We start from the raw sequence: 26,850 nt of genomic DNA on the forward strand, positions 1-26,850 counted from the left end.
TTTGATTTTTTTCCACCACTGTGATATATCTGGATCACCTATTGGCCACATTTGGATTACAAATGGTTTAACTTTTTATGCTTGTCCTTTTCTGATTTTTTCGCACCGATTTTTGCACCCACTTTGTTCTCCAGCCTCCTTTGTTGAATACCATTTTTTGGATTTTTTTATTTTTCATTGACTTTATATTTGACTTTAAGCGCTACCTCATCTGTTTTTTTAGGATACCTCACCATTTTTTTTGGACTTGGATTCCTTCTGTTTTTGTGTCGGAGTCCTAGTTTCCATTTTACATTATTTTATGTGCACCTTTTTGTTGATTTTATATCCAGTTTTATCATCCTCGCCACTGTGTTGCATTCCACTTGTTATCATTTTGACTGTGTTGTAATTAACCACATTGTATTTGTCTTCTGGGAGCTTTCAAGCATACACACCCAGGTCTACTCTGGAATAGGGATACTCTCTAATTGTTGCACGCACCTCCCACAATTCACCACAGCACACACGCAAATATGGATCCATAACTGACTCAATTCTCAGACAGCTAATTACCCTTTTTTACGCACCTCAGATTTCTACGCTAATTATAATTATATGAACATCAAGTCATTTATGGTTCAAGTGTTTTTTAAAAATTCTTTTAATTTTGCTAGCAATCCTATGGTTTTAAACATTTTCTATTGCCTTTCTTTAAGACTTGCTCGGCAATCTTTGCCATTACACCATTTGGTTTTATCTTATTTTACTATTTATGCCGTGTATTGTTTTATCTGATTGTAATAAATCCACATTTTAAACGTATCTGCAGTTTTGTATATTTGTCCCTTGGCCTTTTTGGCGCTGTACCAATCCCTGTGTTTCAGTACTACTTGATGAGACTTTACATTCACTTTAACAAATACTATTCAGAAGTTCAATAGTTCATGTGGTAGGGAATTTAGTAAATTGATAAATAATAGATACAAATATATCAATTTGAATGTTTCTATTTTATAATTCAAATATTACATTTAAAGAGAGCATTAGAAATACTATTACAAATATATTGATTATGGTGCACTATACAGCAGTTCATTGTGTTGACACTATTTACATACACATACTTAAATGAAAAGGAATGCCCTACCCTAAAACACAAGTAGTAGGAGATGTTCTTACACACACAAGAGGCTTATACAGCCTGGGAAGCTCTTGTGTTTACAAAGAAATGAGGGTAATAAAATGTGACCACTTGAGAAGATATGAAAAACTCAATGATATGAATAAATTAAACAAGATGACAAAGTGAGTGACACAATCTCAGTAAATAAGGTCTTTGTATTTTTCAGGTCATCAGTTTTCTGACAAGTGGGCTGTGCTGACAGACCCTGCTGACATCAGAACGGGAGTCAAAGGATACTTAAAATGTGATATCAGTGTGGCTGGGAAAGGTGACAGTGTGCAATCTTCTCAGAAAATAAGTGATGCAGAAGAGCAAATTGAAAAGTAATTATAGCCATGGTTTTATACTCACTACAGTGAAATTTAATTATGTGCTGTTATGTCAGACATTTGCTTTATATTGATTTTCAAGTACATAATAACAGAGCATTTCCAAAGTAGAAACTAGCATTTACTGAACATAAAAATGCACTTCCTTACATACTCACGGCAGCTGGCACATGTGAGAGTCAGGGATGCTACAAAAATTACTAGATGTGCACAGCATAGTATCCACTACAACTACCACTGCTTAAAAAATGAAAAAAGTGTACACATTGTTATAATGATTATCATTTTAACACACATATATATTTATACATATATAATGTACGTGTGTATATATAATAGATAGATAGATATGTATACTGTATATATATATATATATATATATATATATATATGTGTGTGTGTGTATATAGATAAATGTGTGTGTGTGTATATATATATATATATGTGTGTGTGTATCTGTGTGTATATAGATAGCTATGTATGTATATGTGTATATATATATATATATATATATATATATATATATATATATATATATATATATATATATATATATATATATATATATATATATATATATATATATATAAAAAAACGAACTACTAGGGAAGGGTGCACAAAAAGTACACCCCTCACATTTTTTCAAATACTTTTTTATATCTTTTCACGTGACAACACTGAAGAAATGACACTTTGCTACAATGTAAAGTAGTGAGTGTACAGTCTGTATAACCCTGCAAATTTGCTGTCCCCTCAAAATAACTCAACAAACAGCCATTAATGTCTAAACTGTTGGCAACAAAAGTGAGTACACCCCTAAGTGGAAATGGCCAAATTGGGCCCAATTAGCCATTTTCCCTCCCCGGTGTCATGTGACAAGTTAGTGTTACAAGGTCTCAGGTGTGAATGGGGAGCAGGTGTGTTAAATTTGGTGTTATCGCTCTCACACTCTCTCATATTGGTCACTGGAAGTTTAACATGGCACCTCATGGCAAAGAACTCTCTGAGGATCTGAAAAAAAGAATTGTTGCTCTACATAAAGATGGCCTAGGCTATAAGAAGATTGCCAAGACCCTGAAACTGAACTGCAGCACGGTGGGCAAGACCATACAGCGGTTTCACAGGACAGGTTCCACTCAGAACAGGCCTCGCCATGGTCAACCAAAGAAGTTGAGTGCACATGCTCAGCGTCATATCCAGAGGTTGTCTTTGGGAAATAGACATATTAGTGCTGCCAGCATTGCTGCAGAGGTTGAAGGGGTGGTGGGGTCAGCCTGTCAGTGTTCAGACCAAGAAACTAAGAGATTCCAGCCTCCACAGCAAATAAAAGACCTTTATTTTTCACATATGGGGTCCCAGAACAAACATACAATGTTTCAAGCCTGCATTAGGCTTGGTCCGATGAGACCAAGATAAACTTATTTGGTTCAGATGGTGTTAAGCGTGTGTCGCGGCAACCAGGTGAGGAGTACAAAGACAAGTGTGTCTTGCCTACAGTAAAGCATGGTGATGAGAGTCATGATCTGGGCCTGCATGAGTGCTTCCGGCACTGGGGAGCTACAGTTCATTGAGGGAACCATGAATGCCAACATGTACTGTGACATACTGAAGTAAAGCATGTTCCCCTCCCTTTGGAGACTGGGCCGCAGGGCAATATTCCAACATCATAATGACCCCAAACACACCTCTAAGACGACCACTGCCTTGCTAAAGAAGCTGAGGGTAAAGGTGATGGACTGGCCAAGCATGTCTCCAGACCTAAACCCTATTGAGCATCTGTGGAGAGCGCAAGGTCTCTAACATCCACCAGCTCTGTGATGTTGTCATGGAGGAGTGGAAGAGGACTCCATTGACAACCTGTGAAGCTCTGGTATACTCCATGCCCAAGAGGGTTAAGGCAGTGCTGGAAAATAATGGTGGCCACACAAAATATTGACACTTTGGGCCGAATTTGGAAATATCCACTTAGGGGTGTACTGACTTTTGTTGCCAATGGTTAGACATTAATGGCTGTCTGTTGAGTTATTTTGAGGGGACAGCAAATTTACACTGTTATACAGGCTGTACACTCACTTCTTTACATTGTAGCAAAGTGCCATTTCTTCTGTGTTGTCACATGAAAAGAAATAATAAAATATTTACAAAAATTGTGAGGGGTGTACTCACTTTTGTGAGATACTGTATATATATATATATATATATATATATATATATATATATATATATATATATATATATATATATATATATATATATATATATATATATATATGTGTGTGTATAGATAGATATGCATGTATATGAGACTACACTCACTGTATTTGTGATAAAATATTTTTTTTTTTTTTTTAAATCATAGTGACATTTTGGGGCCTCAAACCCCTTCCTCAATCCTCAGACCAGACAACATAGTTAGAAAACAAAGTGCTTTAAATACCCTAAAACCCCTCCCCCTTTGATTTGAAAATTGTGCCAAAAAGTAACCCCGTAGTCATGGTGATTCTAAACAACAATCAACATCTTTGAACAGAGGTGTCAATAATTGGTATATACATACATCAATAAACGTGATAACAACAATCAATTGAGCTCCCCTTAGTGTCAATAAAGGTGAAGGCAATCCCTGTTCTTGTGAGTAAGAACATACATAAAACAGTAAGTGTGGAGCTAAATCGTTCTAACCTCCTATCTGGAGTTACTATGTGAATCCTATCCGTGTATATCCTATGTGTAAATATCCAAACTTTGGATCATCCTTCATGGGATCACAGATACCGTTAGCTTATCAGTGTAGTTATTTGCTCTCTCAAAATCTTGCTTATGTGTTACCTTGATTGACAGGACAGATCAGAGGTGGGATTAACCACTCATCATATATGGGGATCAGTGTTTCTGCTGTTGTTCAATCTAGATAAGTCAGTTGTCTAAACACATATCCAAATCAAGCCACAAACTGCTTGAATGCAGAATCTCCAGTGCTTACCTTGTTGCGCTTAAGACATAGCTGATGATTCGCTGCTGTTGCGAGACCTAGTTGGCACGTATTGTGTGGGTATTTTCCACCAATTACCTTGTGCCTAGCCACCGTTTGGCTAATTAGCATATGAAAGGGGTGTGGCTTTTGTGTGTAGTTAGTCAGAGCATGAGCTTCTCTGATTGGTCTGTTGTCCATCCTCCAGACGGTATCGGATACCTTGTCTGCGGATGTGTATAGGTTGAACTGTACTTATGTAGCAAAACTCTATTATCGTGGTCATTGTTCCCTGTTTTGGCAGTGTGTATAATGGGTGTATGCTGAATCCATTATACTTTATTCTAGTGGGCAAATTGTTACATAATTATTGTGGTTCCTACTCTCCATATTCCTGTCAGATGTATATACGTGTCAATACACAGGGGTAACGCTAAGTCCTGTGTGAGATATTTTCCTCCAAAGTATAAGTGCAGAATACATATATCTAATGCACATACAAAATACATACAAATTCATACAGGATATAAGTATTCATCTAAAGATATACATGTAAAGCTGGGACGTCCGTTTCATAAGGACCTAAAGTTCTGGGACTATTATGGGTTCAATTTTTCCATGGTGTGTATGAGGGTCGTTTTCATCACCTTGTCATACTGTGCCATTCAATTAACCCCTTCAGAGTTAGACCCAGATTGTTAATACACTTATTGTTAGTAAACATATTTAATATATTGTTGTGTAAATATTTTAGCTGGCTAGTATACATCGTCTAGGTTACATAATTAGCCTTGTGTCTGGTATCCTTCAGTAGCCGGTGTATGACCTCTACAATAGCTCATTGGTCATTCACCTTTAAGTGACAATCAAGGTGTCCTTCAAATTGGTCATATGGCATATACTCCCATTATGGACATATCAGTTAAAGAAGTTCTGTTTCACAGAGCCTTGTGCCAGGTATTCTAGAACTACCCACATCAAATTACTTCACTATGGGTTCCTTGGTCCTGAATTTACAACCGGAAATCAAGGTGTTCTGCATTATCATATTAAGACAGCATAAGATGTGGACATTGTTACAAAACCAGGATTGAAGCATGGCAGAGTATTCCTCTTAATAATGGTCATATATGGTGCCACCCTTTTTGTTATGGTCATAATGTGTACTGGCCTAAGGTGCTATTCAGTCCATCTCAAATCAACCCAACACTTCCCTATCCCCATATATCTGGAAGATGTTGAAGTGGTTCCCAGTATACATGGTCATGCCTCACCGACACCTCAGCTGTGCATGGCCATCCTGGTGTGGTGCCAACGGATTTTCAGAAAGCAGTGCCAGTCTATCGACATATTTAGACCATTTGGGTGTAGTGTACCTAGCCTGTGTGTTCCTCCAAGTAAACAACCCTATTCATACAATACTATATACGCTCCCCAAAATACATAAAGATCTTGAGCACCCACCAGGGAGGCCCATAGTATCAGCTCGGGGCTCAGTCCTACAATCATTCGCACAATACATGGCTGCATAATTAAAACCGCTGGTGATAGGTATGAAGTCATACCTGAAAGACTCATGTGGGTCATCAAAGAACTGAAAACTATTGAAGACATTGAAGCATCTGGCTTGTTAGTCACAATGGACATCAACAGCCTGTACACTGTGATACTACACGAAGATGGACTACAGACAATACAAACTGCTCTACAACGATACCCATACATTGGCCCACCAGCTTAAACTCCTACATCTATGTCTCACGCTGAACTACTTTAGATGTGAGAATAAATACTACCAGCAACTAATGGGAACGGCTATGGGCTCAAATGTAGCTCCAGCATACGCCAACCTCTTTATGGAGAATTATAAGGAGACTATCATGCAAATATATCAAAATGTGCATGTGAGACACTATAATAGATATATAGATGATCTGTTTTTTGTGTGGAAAGGGGGCTCCCAAGCGCTGGATGAATGGATTGATCTCCTCAATGGGTTGGAATCCCCCATTAGATTCAAGATACAGAAGGATGTGAACTAAATTGACTTCTTGGATCTAAGGATCTACAAAAAGGATTATCACCTGACTACATCACTGTTTACTAAACTAATGGACAGAAACTCACTACTGTATGCAACCAGTAATCTTCCTCCCCACACACGGAGAACAATCATCAAATCACAAATGACCAGGGTCACTAGGAACAATTCAGAGGAGGACAACAAACTATTACAGCTCCAAATGATGTCCAATAAATTCCAACAGCGGGGATACAGGTCAAAGATGATCAATGAGGTCATAGATGAGGTATTGGAACAGAACGACAAAGAGCACAACCAGACTAAGCCAACACTTACTGCAGATTAGTCTTTTCTACAACATATAACAGTGAAAAGCATGACCTGGCAAGGGCCATGCATGGCAGATGGGAAATCCTGCAAATAGATCCAACTCTACCATTTAAGAAAATGGACCCCCCCCATCATGGGATACAGGAGGGGGAGAAACATTAGAGACTTGGTGATGCTTACTGACCCCAGTCACTGTTATGGCAAGGAAAAATGGCTGAAAACAACCAAGATTGGATGCATTTGCTGCAGTGGATTTACCACTTGCAGTGGCATGATTGCATGCAAGCATTTTAGACACCCACATACAAACCAGAGGTTTGAGATAAGGCACTAACTTAGGTGCACAACAACCTTTGTGATTTACCTGCTGAACTGCTGCTGTGGTTTATTCTACGTGGGTAAAACCACTGATGATGTCAGGAAACATATGGCAAATCACCGATCGGCCATCAAGGTGGCACTAAAAAATGAGAAAGTGAACAGCCAGTAGCAAGACATTTCCTTACAACAGGACAAAAGGTTTCGGACATGAGGTTTATTCTCATAGACTATGTCCCACCTCTCAAAAGAGGGGGTGATAGAGACAATGTACTTCTAAAATTGGAAGCCAGATGGACACACAGGCTAGGTACACTACACCCAAATGGTCTAAATATGTAGATAGACTGACACTGCTTTCTGTAAATCTGCTCACACCACCCCAGGATGGCCATGCACCGCTGAGGTGTCGGTGAGACATGACCATGTATACTGGGAACCACTTTAACATCTTCCAGATATATGGGGATAGGGAAGTGGTGGGTTGATTTGAGATGGACTGAATAGCACCTTAGGCCAGTATCCGTTATGACCATAACAAAAAGGGTGGCACCATATATGACCATTATTAAGAGGAATACTCTGTTGTGCTTCCATCCTGGTTTTGTAACAATGTCCACATCTCATGCTGTCTTCCTATGATAATGGGGAATACCTTGATTGCCCATTGTAAGCTCAGGACCAAGGATCACATAGTGAGGTCATTTGACGTGGGTAACTCTAGAATACCTGGCACAAGGCTCTGTGAAACAGAACTTCTTTTACTGATATGTCCATAATGTGAGTATATGTCATATGAACAATTTGAAGGACATCTTGATTGTTACTTATAGGTGAATGACCAATGAGCTATTGTGGAGGTTATAAACCGGCAACTGAAGGATACCAGACACAAGGCTAATTATGTAACCTAGACCATGTATACTAACCAGCTAAGATATTCACACAATAATATATTAAATTTGCATACTAACAATAAGTGTATTAACAATCTGGGCCTAACTCTGAAGGGGTTAATTGAATGGTACATTATGACAAGGTGATGAAAACAAACCTCATACACACCATGGATAAACTGAACACTTAATGGTCCCAGGACTTTAGGTCCTTATAAAACGGATGTCCCAGCTTTACATGTATAGCTTTAGATGAATACTTCTATCCTGTATGAATTTGTCTGTATTTTGTATTATATGTATTCTGCTCTGGAGGTTTTTTTCTCACGCAGGACTTAGTGATAACCCCTGTTTATTGACACATATATACATCTGACAGGAATATGGAGAGTAGGAACCACAATAATTACGCAACAATTTGCCCACTAGAATAAACTATAATGGATTCAGCATACATCCACTATACACACTGCCAAAACAGGGCACAATGACCACGATAATGGAGTCTTAACCCCACCTCTAATCTGTCCTGTCAATCACTGTAACACATAAGCAAGATTTTGAGAGTGCAAATAACTACACTGATAAGCTAAAGGTGTCTGTGATCCCATGAAAGACGATCCAAAGTTTAGATATTTACACATAGGATATACACGGATAGGATTCACATAGTAACTCCAGATAGGTTAGAATGATTTAGCTGCACACTCACTGTTTTATGTATGTTCTTACTCACAAGAACAGGGATTGCCTTCACCTTTATTGACACTATGGGGAGCTCAATTTATTGTTGTTATCACTTTTATTGATGTATGTTTATACCAATTATTGACACCTCTGTTTCAAAGATTGTTGTTTAGAATCACCATGACTACGGGGTTACTTTATGGCGCAATTTTCAAATCTAAGGGGGAGGGGTTTTAGGGTATTTAAAGCACTTTGTTTTCTCACTATGTTGTCTGGTCTGAGGAAGGGGTCTGTAGACCCCGAAACAACACTATGATTTAAAAAATAAATTGAATATATATGTAATTAAGAACTTTACTTAAAAATTATATTTAAACAAAATACATTTTCAAACTTATTTAGAAGATATATTTATTGGAAAGTTTACATTGTTTTCAGTCCATTGACACACTCCGTGAAAAGCCATTTAAAAGCCATTTAAAGGGACAGTATACACCAGAATTTTTATTGTTTTGAAAGATAGATAATCCCTTTATTACCCATTCCCCAGTTTTGCATAACCAACAGTTATAGTAATATACTTTTTACCTCTGTGATTACCTTGTATCTAAGTATCTTCTGACAGCCCCCTGATCACATGACTATTTATTTATTATCTATTGACTTATTAGTGCTGTGTTGTGCTTACTCTTAAATAACGTCCCGAGCACAATGTTATCTATATGGCTCACATGAACTATCACTCCCCTATTGTGAAAAGCAAATACAAAAGCATTCAGATAAGAGGTAGCCTTCAAGGGCGTAGAAATTAGCATATGAGCCTATAACACTCCAGATTTTCGTGGGGGGGGGGGTGGAATCACAATTTTAGTACTGAAAATGTCTCGTTAATCTTAGGAGCAAGGATATATGTCTATACAGTCAAATGTCAGGACTGCTTAAAGTGACATAATACTCATGTGCTAAATCACTTGAAACTGATGCAGTATAACTGTTAAAAGCTGACAGGAAAATATCATCTGAGCATTTCTATGTAAAAAAGTAAGATATTATACCTCATAATTTCCTCAGCTCAGCAGAGTAAGTTCTGTGTAAAAAGTTATACTTCAGCTGCTGCTTAGCTGCAGTTAAAAAAAATCAATCAGCCAATCAGTATTAGCAATGCTGAGGTCATGAACTCTTTTACTGTGATCTCATGAGACTTCACTTAACTCTCAGGAGATTTCATAGTAAACTTCCTTAAACTAAATAGGGATATAACATGAGTGTGCATGAGGCTCCCTTTCTTGGCGGTCCCGGGACAGGCATACTGATTTGCTGCTTAAAGTCCTTTGCAATGGGGCTTGAATACTTAGGACATTTTGAGGTAAAATATCTATCTTTTTTGCATAGAGATGTTCAGATGACATTTTCTAGTCAGCTTTTTACAGCTATGCTGCATCACTTTCAAGTGTTTCAACATTTGGGTATCATGGCCCTATAAATCACAAATTATTAGATTTTTAACATAATAATCACACAATCCTATGTCAGATACAGACAAAGCAAATGTGTTTCTTGATTTTGCCACTGGCAGGATAGTCTAATGGCTATACAATCTATATCCTAATTTTAGTAAGTAAACTGTTTTTACTTCTCCATGAACTTTATATTTAATATATGCACCACCTATAACATTAATATGTTCTGAAGTTAATTAAATAACTTTATTATCCTCAACCTAAACAGCAGGGTAACTTGTAACCAATTATTCAAAGTGTACACTATAACTATGTTTATAACCTAGAGATGGAAATAAGCTGCTCCGACTGATCAGATTCAATACTAGCATTTTGATTAACTAATTATAAATATTCAACTTGTAAAAATGAAATGATATAGTACAATGGTATTAATGCAGTGATAATATTCCTTTTAGCAGTTAATACATTTTAATTTTCTGAGTCCAGTTGATTATAATTAACTTAATTCTGCAGTAAGAAATTGTTAACTATGCAAGACATGAACTTTTTATATGGACATGCCAATGTTAAATTGAGGATTATGTATGCAAATCTTTCCTCTTTAACATCCTAATAGACTAAGATAATACATAAAGAAATATGAAAATATACTTAAAGTTAGACATAAGTCAGAAATATAACATATAAGTGTCTGTCTATTCCTATTAATCAAAAATATCTATGTGATTTCTTAAATAAAGTGTTTTCATTTCAAGATTATTAAGAATAGGAAGGCAAGGAAACATACCCCAAATCTATAAGAGTTAATGATTGCTGGGGTTAATGATTAAGCCTTTAAATAGAGAGGTTTCTTCCATGCTAATGGGGGTTAAAGTAATATAATTGTGGAGGGATGTGACATTTTTTTAACAAATCATTCCTTTTTTTCTTCTTTAAATTTTCCTTTCCTATTTACCTCTCTCCATCCCCTGATTGGAGCAAAGAACATGTAAACGTTGACTACCTTGCTAATTTATGGCTACTGAAACTTTTTAGAATTAAGGGTATTACCATAATGATTGATTTAAGCACCACTAGAACCACCACTGTTTCCTTAGCATAACCCTAGAATCAAAACTGCCTCTCTCATATGAATTAATTTACAAGTCAAAGGATATTTTCATTTATATGCTTACATTTGTGAATCAGAAAGTATGTAATGCATCTGAATACAGTTTGTATATGAACCAGACATTATAATAATAACAATAATAATATGTTTCCTTACACCAGACGTACAGGATACCAGAGCATAGAAGGAACAAGATGCATGTTTTATAATGTCTAACACAATATATGATAAACAGCAAACAAGGTAACAGCCGCACCACTGGTATCTTTTCAATCCTTTATTCCATAGTTGAAATAGGAGCAGGTACAAAAAGAACTACGTTTTGGGCTATGCACCCTTATTCATGAACATGACTAAGGATGCATAACCCAAAACGTAGTTCTTTTTGTAACTGCTCCTAATTCAACTATGGAATAAAGGATTGAAAAGATACCAGTGGTGCGGCTTTTACCTTGTTTGCTGTTTGTGACTTAGGGGTTTTGCAGTAGCCCTATTACAGCCTTCACACTTCCATGAGTTTGATTGTGCTGAACATACTTTGAATTTGTACAAGATATGATAAACATAGTATTTTCAGAATTATTGGTCTTTTCTTTTACCGTAGTCATGTGTGTACACACAATGCATATTCCATTGACGAACGAACATTAATGTTTCCATTTTGTTTCTAGGAACTTGCTCATACCAAAAGGATTTCCATCAGAAAGACCATGGGCTAGGTTTTATGTGAGAATATACAGAGCAGAAGGTCTGCCAAAGATGAACTCCAGCATCATGGCAAATGTGACCAAAGCTTTTATTGGTGACAGTAAAGACCTAGTTGATCCCTATGTGGTGGTCATGTTTGCAGGCCAAATGGTAAAAAAAAAAAGATAGTTTTACATAATTAACACTATATGTCATTCACAATATTGTAAATATAAATTGTATTTATGTAGGCCATTACTATTGATAATCTTCATTTGTATTGTTTGTGTATTTAAACATTTAGGGAAAAACCACAGCTCAGAAGAATTGTGCCGATCCAGTGTGGCATGAGCAGATCATTTTCAAGGAAATGTTTCCTCCTCTGTGTCGTAGAGTTAAAATCCAGGTGTGGGACGAGGGCAGCATGAATGATGTGGCTTTAGCAACTCATTACATTGATCTGAAGAAGATTTCTGATGAGCAAGATGGAGACAAAGGTAAACAGGAAGCCTTTTAAAGGGACACAAAAGTTATCTTAAGCACAGCATTTTATTTTACTTAAATACCAGAGAAAAAAAGTTTACATTTTTGCGAGGCATGACACTGTCCACCAATAAAGCAAGGGTGGATTTTACACCTATATTATTCAATAAAAATAATAATTCAAAATCAGAAGATAATTTTCTGTCACTTCACACCATCTTGAAATGTATGTAGAAAAGAAGGCAAAAAGTATCAAACCATTCAAATATCAGATAAGTTTTAAAAAACATTAAATGATGATTTCCCAGATGAGTAACTTAACCCATTCTGTTAATGTATACATGGTCCTACTTCTGTTCTATTGTTTAGTCTTTTACATTTTTTTGTATCTTATCACATATCTTTGTCATTGTATACCGATATCTCTGTACCCAGCGCTACAGAATTTAATGGCACTATACAAATAAATGATAATAATAATAATAGGAATAAAAATGATTTAAATGATTACAAAACTTTAGTTATATTTCATGATCTGATAAATTGTTCAAAATAAATGATATTATAAACATGCAACATCTTATTCAACCCTGTTCATGCTTATTTTATTTAAACTTCATATCTGATTTATAACTTATTTTTTAAACACACAGAAACTTTTGTATCTGAAATATAATAATATTCAACGGCTCTGTATTTGCTTTTAATTTGTATGGTTTCATCTATAATTTGATTATTTTCCTTTACAGGCTTTCTTCCTACATTTGGACCGGCCTGGATTAATTTATATGGCTCACCTCGAAATACAACACTAATGGATGATCACCAAGAACTTAATGAGGGCCATGGGGAAGGGGTTTCATTTAGAGGACGCATCTTAATAGAACTTGCTGTTGAAATCCTGTCTGGCGGAGCACATGAATCAAAGTTTTCAAAGATTGTTAAGGATATCAAACTTCCTCTAAAGGATTCAAAGTCTTCCAAAGGATCAGGAAAAGAGAAGGGAGAAAAGGGATCTGAAGAAGGAAAACCAACTTCTGCAGCAGATAAGACAAACTCAACTCAAGTGGAAGTAGAGAAATTTGATATACCTCCTGAGGTTAGTATGGCTCAGTAATATTGAGTTTGATTATAAATATAAATAAATACATTAGAGCCTACAACTTTATGAGATATAGACTCTCATGATCTACCCTTCCTTTACCATAGAAAATGATTCCAAGGATTTAAATAGTTGTGTTGGCTTTGTAGCTGTGCATCAACAACTGTGAATTTAATTTGAATACAGCTATTATCTGCATACTCATCTATTTTAAAAGAATCAACCAGGTGTAAAAAGTAAAATGATCACAACAAGGAATCAACAATTGAAAATTTGTTCCTGGATTTATTGTGTGATCATTGAAAGTGGTATGTTGCAATATTGGAGGGTTTTTTTCTGCATAGCGTCATCATCCAGTACAACATTTCATTAGCTGTACAGTAGCAAAGAGCAGAGTCTTCTCCCACATCTCTTATATAGTCACATATGGCATCTCTTCAATTCCGATTGGCTGATAGAATTCTATCAGCCAATCGGAATTAAGGTAGAAAAAATCCTATTGGCTGATGCAATCAGCCAATAGGATTGACGTTCAATCCTATTGGCTGATCCAATCAGCCAATAGGATTGAGCTTGCATTCTATTGACTGTTCCAATCAGCCAATAGAATGCAAGCTCAATCCTATTGGCTGATTGCATCAGCCAATAGAATTTTTTCTACCTTAATTCCGATTGGCTGATAGAATTCTATCAGTCAATCGGAATTGAAGGGACGCCATCTTGGATGACATCACTTAAAGGAACCTTCATTCAGTCGTCGGCCGCCGTTTGAAGAGGATGCTCCGCGTCGGATGTCTTGAAGATGGACCCGCTCCGCGCCGGATGGATGAAGATAGAAGATGTCGTCTGGATGAAGACTTCTGCCCATCTGGAGGACCTCTTCTGCCCTGTTTGGATGAAGACTTCTGCCCGTCTGGAGGACCACTTCTGCCCGGTCGGTTGTGTGGGTGGTGGGTTTTAATGTTGGGGGGGTATTTGTACTTTTTTTTTTTTATAGGTAAAAGAGCTGATTACTTTGGGGTAATGCCCTGCAAAAGGCCCTTTTAAGGGCTATTTGTAATTTAGTGTAGGGTAGGGCTTTTTTTTTGGTTTTGGGGGGCTTTTTCATTTTGTTAGGGGGATTAGAGGAGGTGTAATTAGTTTAAAAATCTTGTAATTATTTTATTATTTTCTGTAATTTAGTGTTTATTTTTTTCGTACTTTAGATAATTTTTTTAAATTGTATTTAATTGTATTTAGTTTAGGTAATTAATTTAATTATAGTGTAGTGTTAGGTGTAATTGTAACTTAGGTTAGGTTTTATTTTAAAGGTAAATTTGTCTTTATTTTAACTAGGTAGTTATTAAATAGTTAATAACTATTTAATAACTATTCTACCTAGTTAAAATAAATACAAAGTTGCCTGTAAAATAAAAATAAACTCTAAGCTAGCTACAATGTAACTATTAGTTATATTGTAGCTATCTTAGGGTTTATTTTATAGGTAAGTATTTAGTTTTAAATAGGAATTATTTAGTTAATTGTAGTAATTTTATTTAGATTTATTTAAATTATATTTGTTAGGGGGTGTTAGGGTTAGACTTAGGTTTAGGGGTTAATATGTTTATTATAGTGGCGGCAACGTTGTGGGCGGCAGATTAGGGGTTAATAAATGTAGTTAGGTTGCGACGACATTGGGGGCAGCAGTTTAGGGGTTAATAAATATAATGTAGGGTTCGGCGATGTTGGGGGCAGCAGATTAGGGGTTCATTACTATAATGTAGCAGGCGGCGGTGTGAGGTGCGGCAGATTAGGGGTTAATAATATAATGTAGGTGTCAGCGATGTCGGGGGGCGGCAGATTAGGGGTTAATAAGAGTAAGATTAGGGGTGTTTAGACTCGGGTTCATGTTAGGGTGTAGACATAAATGTATTTTCCCCATAGGAATCAATGGGGCTGCATTAGGAGCTTTACACTGCTTTTTTGCAGGTGTTTTTTTTTTTCTTCCAGCCGGCTCTCCCCCATTGATCCCTATAGGGAAATCGTGCACAAGCACGTTTAGCCAGCTCACCGCTACCGTAAGCAGCGCTGGTATTGAGGTGAGATGTGGAGCTAAATTTTGCTCTTTGCTAACTTTTTTTGTTGTTAACACTGGGTTTCTAAAAACCCGTTAATACCAGTGTTGTCTGCAAGTGAGCGGTGATCATAAACTGCTCGTTAGCACCGCACCCCTGTTAACGCAAAACTCGTAATCTAGGTGATAGGGATTAATCTTAATTTCTTTACCGGATAGTTGCCAGGCTAATGTAATATTTTTGAAGACTAGTAGTTTGAAAACCTTACTGGACAAATTGCCTATCGGGCAATGTAGATTGGCTTTCAGAGAGAAGGGTAAACAAAAAGCAGTTTCTGTCTGATAAGAAGTAATAACATAATCACTGGAATTCTCCAAAATGAAAATAGATCTAGATAATCAGCATAAGATAACACAAATCTAAAGTTACTAAAACGAATTAGTTGCGTTTAAAATGTTTCTGTTTAAATAAAAAGATTCCGTTGCAAGAAAAAAAACTATTTGTAATAAATAAATATTACATTAATTACATTACTATTTTAGATATCATGTTTATTGTTGTGTAACTTTGCTTGCAGGCCCAGGAAGAACACATGGAAGACTTTTTACTTTTTGGGTCATTTTTTGAAGCAACACTAATCGATAGGAAGATCGGAGACAAACCTATAAGTTTTGAGGTGTCTGTAGGTAAGTAATAATAATGTCATTGTTTAAAAACACCAACTTTATTGATATCCAAACTTACAAGCACCTGACAGAGGTCTTGGTGCTGTTATGCAAAGCTACATACCTTCTTAGTAGAACCGATCTTTCAGTTTTATTGCTGCTAAAAGATCGTTTAATAGTAAAAAATGCTTCTGTGTATTTAACTAAACTTTAAATTGTTTACATTTATTTTTTTCATTTGAAATAGCTGTTCTTCATAATGAAACAACCACCTATCTATACTAAAAATGTCAGTATTGCTGAAATAGTTAAAGGAAAAGCTTTGTAAACAAAAGGTAACAGAAGAAATTGACCTTCCAGTGGATAGACATTATACATTATATGAAACAATGGCATGCCAAGTCTTTGTACATTATTGAAAGAAAATACATTTCTTTCCTATGGCATGGAGAGTCCACAACGTCATTCCAATTACTAGTGAGATATTCAACTCCTGGCCAGCAGGAGGAGACAAAGAGCACCCCAGCAAAGCTGTTAAATGTAACTTCCCTTAACCATAATCCCCAGTCATTCTCTTTGCTTCTGTCAATGGTGGATGTGCACAGTTGGTGTCTGAAGATATTTAATCCTTTAATGGGTACTTTTCCCTGCAAGAAAGGATTGGGGTCTAGCTATGTCCATGTCAATCTCTTTAGTAAGAGTAGCAGTGGCTTTTAGCAGTTAAAAGGCGGTGAGGTAGTCTTTGCTTTACTTTTAACACTTTGCTACCCCTTTGCAGAAAGCCAGAGTTGGTTACTCTGGACTTTCTTTTCCTACAGGTCCATGACAGGGTGTGAAATACTTGCCACACCTAAGGAGCAGCATCTGTCCTGCAGGATCTAATGTAAGTGCCTTTGACTTCTAGGTACTGAAGGAGAGCAGCATCTCAGAGGTTAATCCTCTTATGGATCCATTTTTTGGGACAAGTTATCCTTTTTTAGTTAAGAATATGTTTTCTTGGACAGATCATTTATATTATGTGCTTAACATTTAATTGAGACATAAGGTTTACAGTAAGAAACTTGAGGACTTTTTACTTGGCTGAGGGGTTATAGAGTTTTTCCTTTATTGAGGGACCTTAAAGCAATATACGGCTAGATTACGAGTTGTGCGTTAAGGTAAAAAAGCAGCATTAAGAGGTCCTAACGCTGCTTTTTTATGCCCTCTGCTACTACGAGTCTTGAAGATTTAGGGTCACCGCACACTTCTTTGGACTTACCGCAAAACGACTTACGTAAACTTTGTAAAGTCTTTTTTCTATGGAACTTCCATAGCGCTGATATTACGAGTCTGTCCTGGGAGGCTAAAAAGTGAGCGGTACACCCTACCCTGTCAAGAGTCCTAACGCATTTAAAAGTCAGTAGTTAAGAGTTTTATGGTACAATGCCGTAACATAAAACTCATAACTAAAGTGCTAAAAAGTACACTAACACCCATAAACTACCTATTAACCCCTAAACCGAGGCCCTCCCGCATCGCAAACACTATAATAACATTTTTAACCCCTAATCTGCCGCTCCGGAAACCGCCGCCACCTACATTATATTTATTAACTCCTAATCTGCCGCCCCCAATGTCGCCGCAACCTACCTACACTTATTAACCCCTAATCTGCCGCCCCCAACGTCGCTGCCACTATATTAAAGTTATTAACCCCTAAATCTAAGTCTAACCCTAACCCTAACACCCCCTAAATTAAATATAATTTAAATAAAACTAAAGAAAATTACTATCATTACCTAAATTATTCCTATTTAAAACTAAATACTTACCTATAAAATAAACCCTAAGCTAGCTACAATATAACTAATAGTTACATTGTATCTAACTTAGGGTTTATTTTTATTTTACAGGCAAGTTTGTATTTATTTATTTTTTATTTTTTATTTTTTTAATATTTTTTATTCAGGATTGATATAAACATACAAAAAATTCTGGCATATAATATCCCGAACTTACAGATAGTATATTCCATAGCAATGGAATAGCATGTGAATAGATAAATGTATACATGAGCAATAAAACAAAATATCATTAACAATGGGCTATCTCATAAGCAGATAAATGCATACATAAACAATAAAATAGAATACAATAGCTCAGTCCATATGTCTAAATAATCGTATTGTGGTCAAATAAAGCAGGAAGAAAAACTAACTAATACTAATCCTCAGGTTTTCTACCTCCTGTGACAAAAATGAAGCCACTTTTGGGCCTCTCAGACATCTATTAAAAAAGAAAAGAGAATTACAGGAGGGTGATATTAATGTCAGATCTCTTATAGACCTGTTAAAAACTAATGTAACATAGTAAACAATACTATGTCTTATACTTAAAATACTTAGGTCACTTTTGGACCTCTAGTTTAGAAATAAAACACAGCTTATATACATATAGTGAACTAAAAAATGGTGAACCAACTATATAGGGGGATTGGTCAAAACATGCCATACACATATACACGGAGGAGACTGTAAAAAGATTAGAGAATCATGGAACCTAGCAAGTGCTCTGATAGATCTGAGCAAGAATTTAAATGCCTACTAAATTGTATATATATACCTGACAAGGGTTGAAGAACTAGCAGTTGCTCCTATACAACTGACCCTGCAAGCTCTATATATGTTTACAAGTGATCCAAAAGGGCTACATTGGCATAATTACTGGGACTTATAGGGAAAATGAACAAATACAAAGCTAAACTTCTTCCTCAGCTGTAGCATTATACGATAAACATTAAAGGCTATTAAACTATACCATCGAACATAAAGATATACAAACTCAGTTTACTTGAACAGCCTGAAAAGGTATAATGAGTAATATCGAAACTGCATCCTACATGGGATCTAGGTTATGTATGAGAAGTATATATTTTACATTCTATAAGTCATCCCAATTAACAATAGGCAAGTATATAGTTTAAATAACAGGGAGTATATATTCACTTCTTCTCATAAGCTCCCTGCCATATAAATATACATACCCACATGGAGGAATCTTTCTGAAATCTTGTCCCTTCTCTAATATATTTAAAGTAACACTCCCCCCAGTTTAGGAACCTGTATATCTCTGAAACTACCATGCCTAGATAACTGGTGTATATAAATCAAGAGTATACATGTAACTGAAGTAATATATATACACATGTAGGTGAGATTAATCAAAACGTACAAAGGTATAGAGAAATAAAAAGAAAAAAAAAAAAAACCTGAACATTATTTAAGCAAAACAAAACAGATTGAACATTCTATAGATACCAGGGAACTTAGAATTTTAAGCTACAATACTTTCCGGATTATTATCAGTTATTTATTGCAGGGTATTTAGAGGGTCACAACAGGTATCATACAAGCTAATTAATGAAGTCTGGCTTTACCTGGCACTTAGTTAATATGTCAATTTAGCCGAGTGATAGAGTCCGGCATTAACAGGCGATAAGTCAATATTTTAACCAACCCCAGCCGGTTTGTGAGCACTAGGGGAATGATAAGTCTCTGAGTAAAAACGGAGGCAAGAATGTAGCTCTCCCGCTGTAATCTCCGGTAGCCAGACATAACAATGGAGCGTACCTGACATAACCACCGCAATTACTCCCGACCTCCAGATCCGAAAACTCTGCATAACCAGACTCCATAAACACACTATCATGTCCTGAATGGGGCCCCATTCCAAACAAGCTGTATTACCCGCCACAATCGGCCGCCTCGCAGCGGGCTCTGGTAGTACCTTCACTGATAGGGGGACAAAATCCAAGATCCTACCGCCCCGTGATGCATAAGTAACCGGTAGGCTTCTCCAAAGATATAAGGCTCTTGCCAGCTATACTCATCTGGGGTGGCACTTTGCAATAACACACGCTTCTTATTCAGAATACCTCTCCGACCTGTCCCCTGCTCCATATCCTCCTGTTGCAGATACGTCATATGCCGGGTTATGGTGGCAGGCTCTCGGCTATTAAACGATTCCTCCCAATCTGTAGGTGAACTCACCTCGTTTATGAATGGTGATTGAGGTAATGGCACTTTTTTAAGTCTCGATTGAAGAACTTCCACTAGATTAGTCTTTCTTTTTGTAAAAGTCTCCTCCATAGACAGACGCAGTTCTCTGGTTACTTCTTCCTCAACACGTGAGAAATGAGCACTTAGTGACTCAATTATTCTGTAGCTGAATTAATCTGACAAACTGAATTCCTATATGTAAACTTACTACAGCACAACTGGCTGGATATACTGATAAATCAGAACAATAGGGGGGGGGGTAGAGAAAGGTACAGGCCGCTCCCAGGCCTCTGCTGCGTATCTTCTCTATTTTGGGCTGCTTATTCTTTAAAGGTGTACAAAAGTCATATGGATCTGCTGCAAAAATAAGGGTAGTTTCAGTTCTCTTGAAAAGGACAAGATCCAACAGCTTCCAGAGAGACAAACAGCAGTTTTATCAGCTCTCACCGTTAGACAGAGTTCAACAAGCAGCCATCTTATTTTTTAGATTAGGGGGTTGGGCTTGCAAAAGAGCTAACTGCCCTTTTAAAGGGAAATGCCCATCCAAATGCCCTTTTCAGGGCAATGGGGAGCTTAGGTTTTTTTAGATAGTATTTTATTTGGGGGTTGGTTGTGTGGGTGGTGGGTTTTACTGTTGGGGGGGTTGTTTGTATTTTTTTTTACAGGTAAAAGAGCTGAATTTTTTTGGGGGGGCTTTTTTTTTAAAATTTTTATTGAGGATATTATAAACATATACAGCGTATGAAGAATTGACAAAACTTAAATGTTACAAACATTGGGATATCATTCACAACAGTAGACAGTGTAAAATCAGGTAAATAATAATTCAAAATGTAATGGGCAAAAATAATGATATCCTAATTTTTATATGGATATATACCTCCTCTGAAAATAGTAGGCCACTCTTGGACCATGGTATAATATAAATTCTCGTCGGAGGTGAGTAAAATGGGTCTATAGCCACTTTTGGGCTTGGTATAGTATATAACATTAAATATATATATATCAACAATAAATACGAAATAAGTATCAACCATCATGAATAACATGTCAGTCTCTTGGAAACAGATGTGGTACACTCATCAACACATCCTCATTATCTAGAGAAGAACAATTGAACAAACATCTGTGTACATTTAATATCCCAATATTGCTAAGATCATTAAAAGGAATTAATGATGATGAATGAATTAGGTGGTTGTCATACAAAAAGAAAATAAATGTTTCTATAGGATTCATTTTCCTTTGCCTACGAAGTAGGCTCAATGGTTTCAAGGGGGGCGGAGGAACAAGAATGAAATCGAATGGAGTGAGGATGTAATGAAAAAAAAAGAAATATAGGTTTAAGACTGGGTTGGTAAGGGAATATATCACCATTGGATCCATCTGGTAAAAGGACTTATGTAGTATCTCCCCTCAGGGGTTGTTGTCACCACTGGACACAGATGGGTAAGGGGTAGTGGATATGACCCGCTCACAAATGTAGAGCGGGAAAGGGTGAGGGGAGATACAGTCGGCTGGGAAATATTAATGGAGCTCATAGCCCTATAAACCATAAACCAGGGGATATTATATTAAATAAGAACCTATGTACTGGTGTAAGTTTAGCAAACACATACTTGGATATGTCCCACGGGGCCAGAGAATAGTGTTTATGAGGCAAAAAAATAAATAATATAACTACTGTCTTGTAACACATGTCTGTTAGTACTGAGTGCATAGGTGTTCTCAGTCATCCACCCTCTATACCCTGAACAGTATGTAAACCAGGGGGACAGGAGGTAGCTCAAAATATAAAGCTTATAGGCACCTATCGTTAAATGAAGTCTGCAGCAGAAGTCTAACCATAACTGAACCTGTACACCCCTCTAGTGGCGAAACTAGAAAACTACACTTTGTCACCAGATATATTACCCAACTTTTGGGAGAAATTATCAATGTTGATTGTTCAGCATAGGGTATCTTTGAATTATTGTAAACCAGCTAGTTATTAACATTAAGTCAGCACCAGAACTTATCACTTGGGTATGGGCCCTACACCCAAGCAACTTGTTGATTACATTACGTAAAAAGCAATGCACAGGAGACTTCTAGCATACTATTTATGGTTAAAATAATGTAACCCCTGGCTGGGTTTCTGGTCACGTATAGTTTACCCCAACAGACCAGTAAAAGAGAGTAACTAAATTGTGTTGTGCAAGCCACGTTATCATGTTGAGTGATTGAGTTACACTGAAAGCTGCAACTTAAAATGTCGCATAAACAATCAACCTGCTATACTATAAACAGAAAACAAACAATAAAACCTCCTGTTGGATACAATACACATAAATAGATATATATAATAAACAATGTGTTAGCATAGTTTGTGTCAGAGAGGATATTTATACCATGTGAGAGGTTATCATTATAAGAGCAGGGCACAGTAACACATATACAGCAGTATTGAAAATGCCTTATTAGGTAATATATGCAGTTAGGTGTATCCTGTATTATCAAGCAATCTAAGCTAAAATATATGAAATATATGAAGTCTCCCGTAGTAATACTCTTATATCCAATAGGGAATGGAATAATATATAAAGGTGTTATATCCTGTTATCATTACATAAATAATAATCTTAGACAGAGTGGCAATAAAGTCGCACGGAAGAAATCTGTAATCTAGGAAATATGGCTTGTCAAATAGAATAAGCCTGAAACATATGAACAGAGATAATAATGCAAGTTTGGTCCCCACAAAATATCTTGTTCTCTGAAAGGTAGAATTTAACTCAACAGGGGCACCATTATACATGATATACAAGCTAGAGAGTCAAAAAATATAAAAGTGTATAACTAGGAAACTTTTAAACAAGCATGAGTATCTACCTATCATACAACACATTTAAGGGATAACAAAACAGTTCTCCAGAGCAGCCAATAAGTCCACACAAAACATAATGGATTTGAGGAGCTACGGTACAGACCCTTTAGCCAATGCCTCTAGGAATCACTGGCTCAGTTTCCAGGAATAATAGTCCCTTTATCGTCCCCTTCTCCACTGCCGGGACAATGTGAAATGCTGTATACGTGAAAGAGGCCATAGAGAGAAGGTCGTTTCCAGGCTTACCACCACGTTGCAAGTTATTAGGTATAGGCAGTATCAGGGTTGTATTTACTGTGGCTACCGCTGCATATCCAGAATTGCTGCCCCTCTCCTCAGAGTCAACCGCAGGTAGATGGTCCCCTCTGGAGGTCTCTCTGATGTTCACCGCAACGGCTCTCCTCTCCCTAGTCTGCCTTAACAGTTCAGCACTAGTGGTATGTCGGCTCTTTGCCACAGAGCTTAATTGCACAGGCATTAAATAGTAGCCTAGCCTGGGCAACTGACTCGGCTGAAGCGGATATGTCTCCGGTGGATTCCGGATATCCACGCTGTCAGCTCATCACATCAAGACCTTCGTGTCCACCACCGAGTAGTCAGGCTTCATAGGTTCAGCAGTGCGTAGTAGTGGTGTGGCGCCATCTTGGATTACGTGTAGCGTAGTCGGTTGTGTGAACCACCTGGAGATTATTACAAATTTTTCAGAGAAGTAGCACTCCAATATCCCAGATATCTCATCTTCTAGCGGTTTTGTAGTCATTGTCCTTCAATACGGAAAGTAAAGTGAACACCCTGTTGATTCCGATGTCTAGTAGCTATTGTGGCCTATAGACTTCTGTTTTCCTTGTAACGTAGTCGGGTAGTAGAGGTTAAAGCCACGCTTTCAAAGTTATCAAACCACTTCTTCGAGGGTCAAAACTCATCTCTATATCCTCACAAGCCAATAGTTTCTCTTCAAAATGAGCCAAAACTAGATAACATTACTGAAGGTTATTTTCAATTGTAGAGCTCCCTAGAAATGCGACCTGCCACACAGTGGAATTATTTCATGTTTTATTCATTTCACAGAAATATATAAATTAAGAAAAAAAAAAAAAAAAAAGATTTAATAAAAGGCTAGAAAGAAAGAAGCAATATATTTATGTATAAAACAAGTCCAGCCCTTCTTCCTGCTCCATTGCAGCTCCAGTTGAGGAGAAATATCACTCTGGGAACATCGGCTAGAGGCCATAAAAGCAGAGAACTCCAGCGCTGATCGTATCCAGTGCAGATCTGTCACACAGCCAGCTGGTTTGCTGTTGAAATACTAGCCTGTCCCTGCTGGCACAATAGAGTGCCGCCCCGTTTGTGAGTACCCTTATTCTGTCGCTGTTTGGATTTCTTTGGTTTTATTGACCTACACATGTGGCGCCTCTGTTTTTGTTTTTATCTCATCATTACAGAAGTATATCATCCTTTTGGGTGACGACAGAGAGCAGCCTATCAAGCTTCGGGACGTGGAAGACATCCTTTGGACTTTTTTATTATTTGGCTGGTTCATTTCTTCCTTTTATATTGTTTTATCAATATTTATTATTTGTTTATTATTTGCTCAATTTTCCTATACCCATTGCTATTTGCTTATTACTACTACAATATTTGCATATATAGGGAATCATATCAACCTTGTATCTCTGTTAGCGCCTCCTATAGAAGCACAGTGATTTGTGTATCACTGTTACTTCTTTATCTAGGTTATCTGATCGGAACAGCCAATAGAATGCGAGCTCAATCTGATTGGCTGATTGGATCAGCCAATCGGATTGAACTTGATTCTGATTGGCTGATTCCATCAGCCAATCAGAATATTCCTACCTTAATTCCGATTGGCTGATAGAATCCTATCAGCCAATCGGAATTCGAGGGACGCCATCTTGGATGACGTCATTTAAAGGAACAGTCATTCGTCGTTCAGTCGTCGGGCAGGATGGATGTTCCGCGTCGGAGGTCTTCAGGATGCTGCCGCTTCGCTCCGGATGGATGACGATAGAAGATGCCGCCTGGATGAAGACTTCAATCGGATGGAAGACCTCTTCTGCCCCGCTTGGATGAAGACTTCGACCGGATCATGGACATCTTCAGCCCCCCGCTTGGGCTTGGATCAGGACATCGGAGGAGCTCTTCTGGACCGATCGGTAAACCTGGCAGGGTGAAGACAAGGTAGGAAGATCTTCAGGGGCTTAGTGTTAGGTTTATTTAAGGGGGGTTTGGGTTAGATTAGGGGTATGTGGGTGGTGGGTTGTAATGTTGCGGGGGGGGGGGTATTGTATGTTTTTTTTTACAGGCAAAAGAGCTGAACTTCTTGGGGCATGCCCCGCAAAGGGCCCTGTTCAGGGCTGGTAAGGTAAAAGAGCTTTGAACTTTAGTTATTTAGAATAGGGTAGGGCATTTTTTTATTTTGGGGGGCTTTGTTATTTTATTAGGGGGCTTAGAGTAGGTGTAATTAGTTTAAAATTGTTGTAAGATTTTTCTTATGTTTGTAAATATTTTTTTATTTTTTGTAACTTAGTTCTTTTTTATTTTTTGTACTTTAGTTAGTTTATTTCATTGTAGTTATTTGTAGGTATTTTATTTAATTAATGTATTGATAGTGTAGTGTTAGGTTTAATTGTAGATAATTGTAGGTAGTTTATTTAATTAATTTATTGATAGTGTAGTGTTAGGTTTAATTGTAACTTAGGTTAGGATTTATTTTAAAGGTAATTTTGTTATTATTTTAACTAGGTAGCTATTAAATAGTTCTTAACTATTTAATAGCTATTGTACCTGGTTAAAACAATTACAAAGTTGCCTGTAAAATAAATATTAATCCTAAAATAGCTACAATGTAATTATAATTTATATTGTAGCTATATTAGGATTTATTTTACAGGTAAGTATTTAGCTTTAAATAGGAATAATTTATTTAATAAGAGTTAATTAATTTCGTTAGATTAAAATTATATTTAATTTAGGGGGGTGTTAGTGTTAGGGTTAGACTTAGCTTTAGGGGTTAATACATTTATTAGAATAGCGGTGAGCTCCGGTCGGCAGATTAGGGGTTAATAATTGAAGTTAGGTGTCGGCGATGTTAGGGAGGGCAGATTAGGGGTTAATACTATTTATTATAGGGTTAGTGAGGCGGATTAGGGGTTAATAACTTTATTATAATAGCGGTGCGGTCCGCTCGGCAGATTAGGGGTTAATAAGTGTAGGCAGGTGGGGGCGACGTTGTGGGCGGCAGATTAGGGGTTAATAAATATAATATAGGGGTCGGCGGTGTTAGGGGCAGCAGATTAGGGGTACATAAGGATAATGTAAGTAGCGGCGGTTTACGGAGCGGCAGATTAGGGGTTAAAAATAATATGCAGGGGTCAGCGATAGCGGGGGGCGGCAGATTAGGGGTTAATAAGTGTAAGGTTAGGGGTGTTTAGACTCGGGGTACATGTTAGGGTGTTAGGTGCAGACTTAGGAAGTGTTTACGCATAGCAAACAATGGGGCTGCGTTAGGAGCTGAACGCGGCTTTTTTGCAGGTGTTAGGTTTTTTTTTCAGCTCAAACAGCCCCATTGTTTCCTATGGGGGAATCGTGCACGAGCACGTTTTTGAGGCTGGCCGCGTCCGTAAGCAACTCTGGTATCGAGAG

The 26,850-nt window shown here is 37.2% G+C and overlaps 1 protein-coding gene across 1 annotated transcript in view; it reads left to right on the top strand.

Annotated features, from left to right (window-relative positions):
* Nucleotides 1-26,850, top strand: part of FER1L6 (fer-1 like family member 6) — a 335,220-nt gene that overhangs the window by 66,117 nt on the left and 242,253 nt on the right. The window contains exons 7-11 of the mRNA XM_053715940.1: nt 1,332-1,488; nt 11,965-12,151; nt 12,285-12,477; nt 13,213-13,562; nt 16,197-16,305. Of these exons, the coding sequence (XP_053571915.1) occupies nt 1,332-1,488; nt 11,965-12,151; nt 12,285-12,477; nt 13,213-13,562; nt 16,197-16,305 (996 nt within the window). The remainder of the gene's footprint in view (nt 1-1,331; nt 1,489-11,964; nt 12,152-12,284; nt 12,478-13,212; nt 13,563-16,196; nt 16,306-26,850) is intronic.

Source organism: Bombina bombina, chromosome 5, assembly GCF_027579735.1.
Source record: "Bombina bombina isolate aBomBom1 chromosome 5, aBomBom1.pri, whole genome shotgun sequence".
Classification (NCBI taxonomy): Eukaryota; Metazoa; Chordata; class Amphibia; order Anura; family Bombinatoridae; genus Bombina; species Bombina bombina.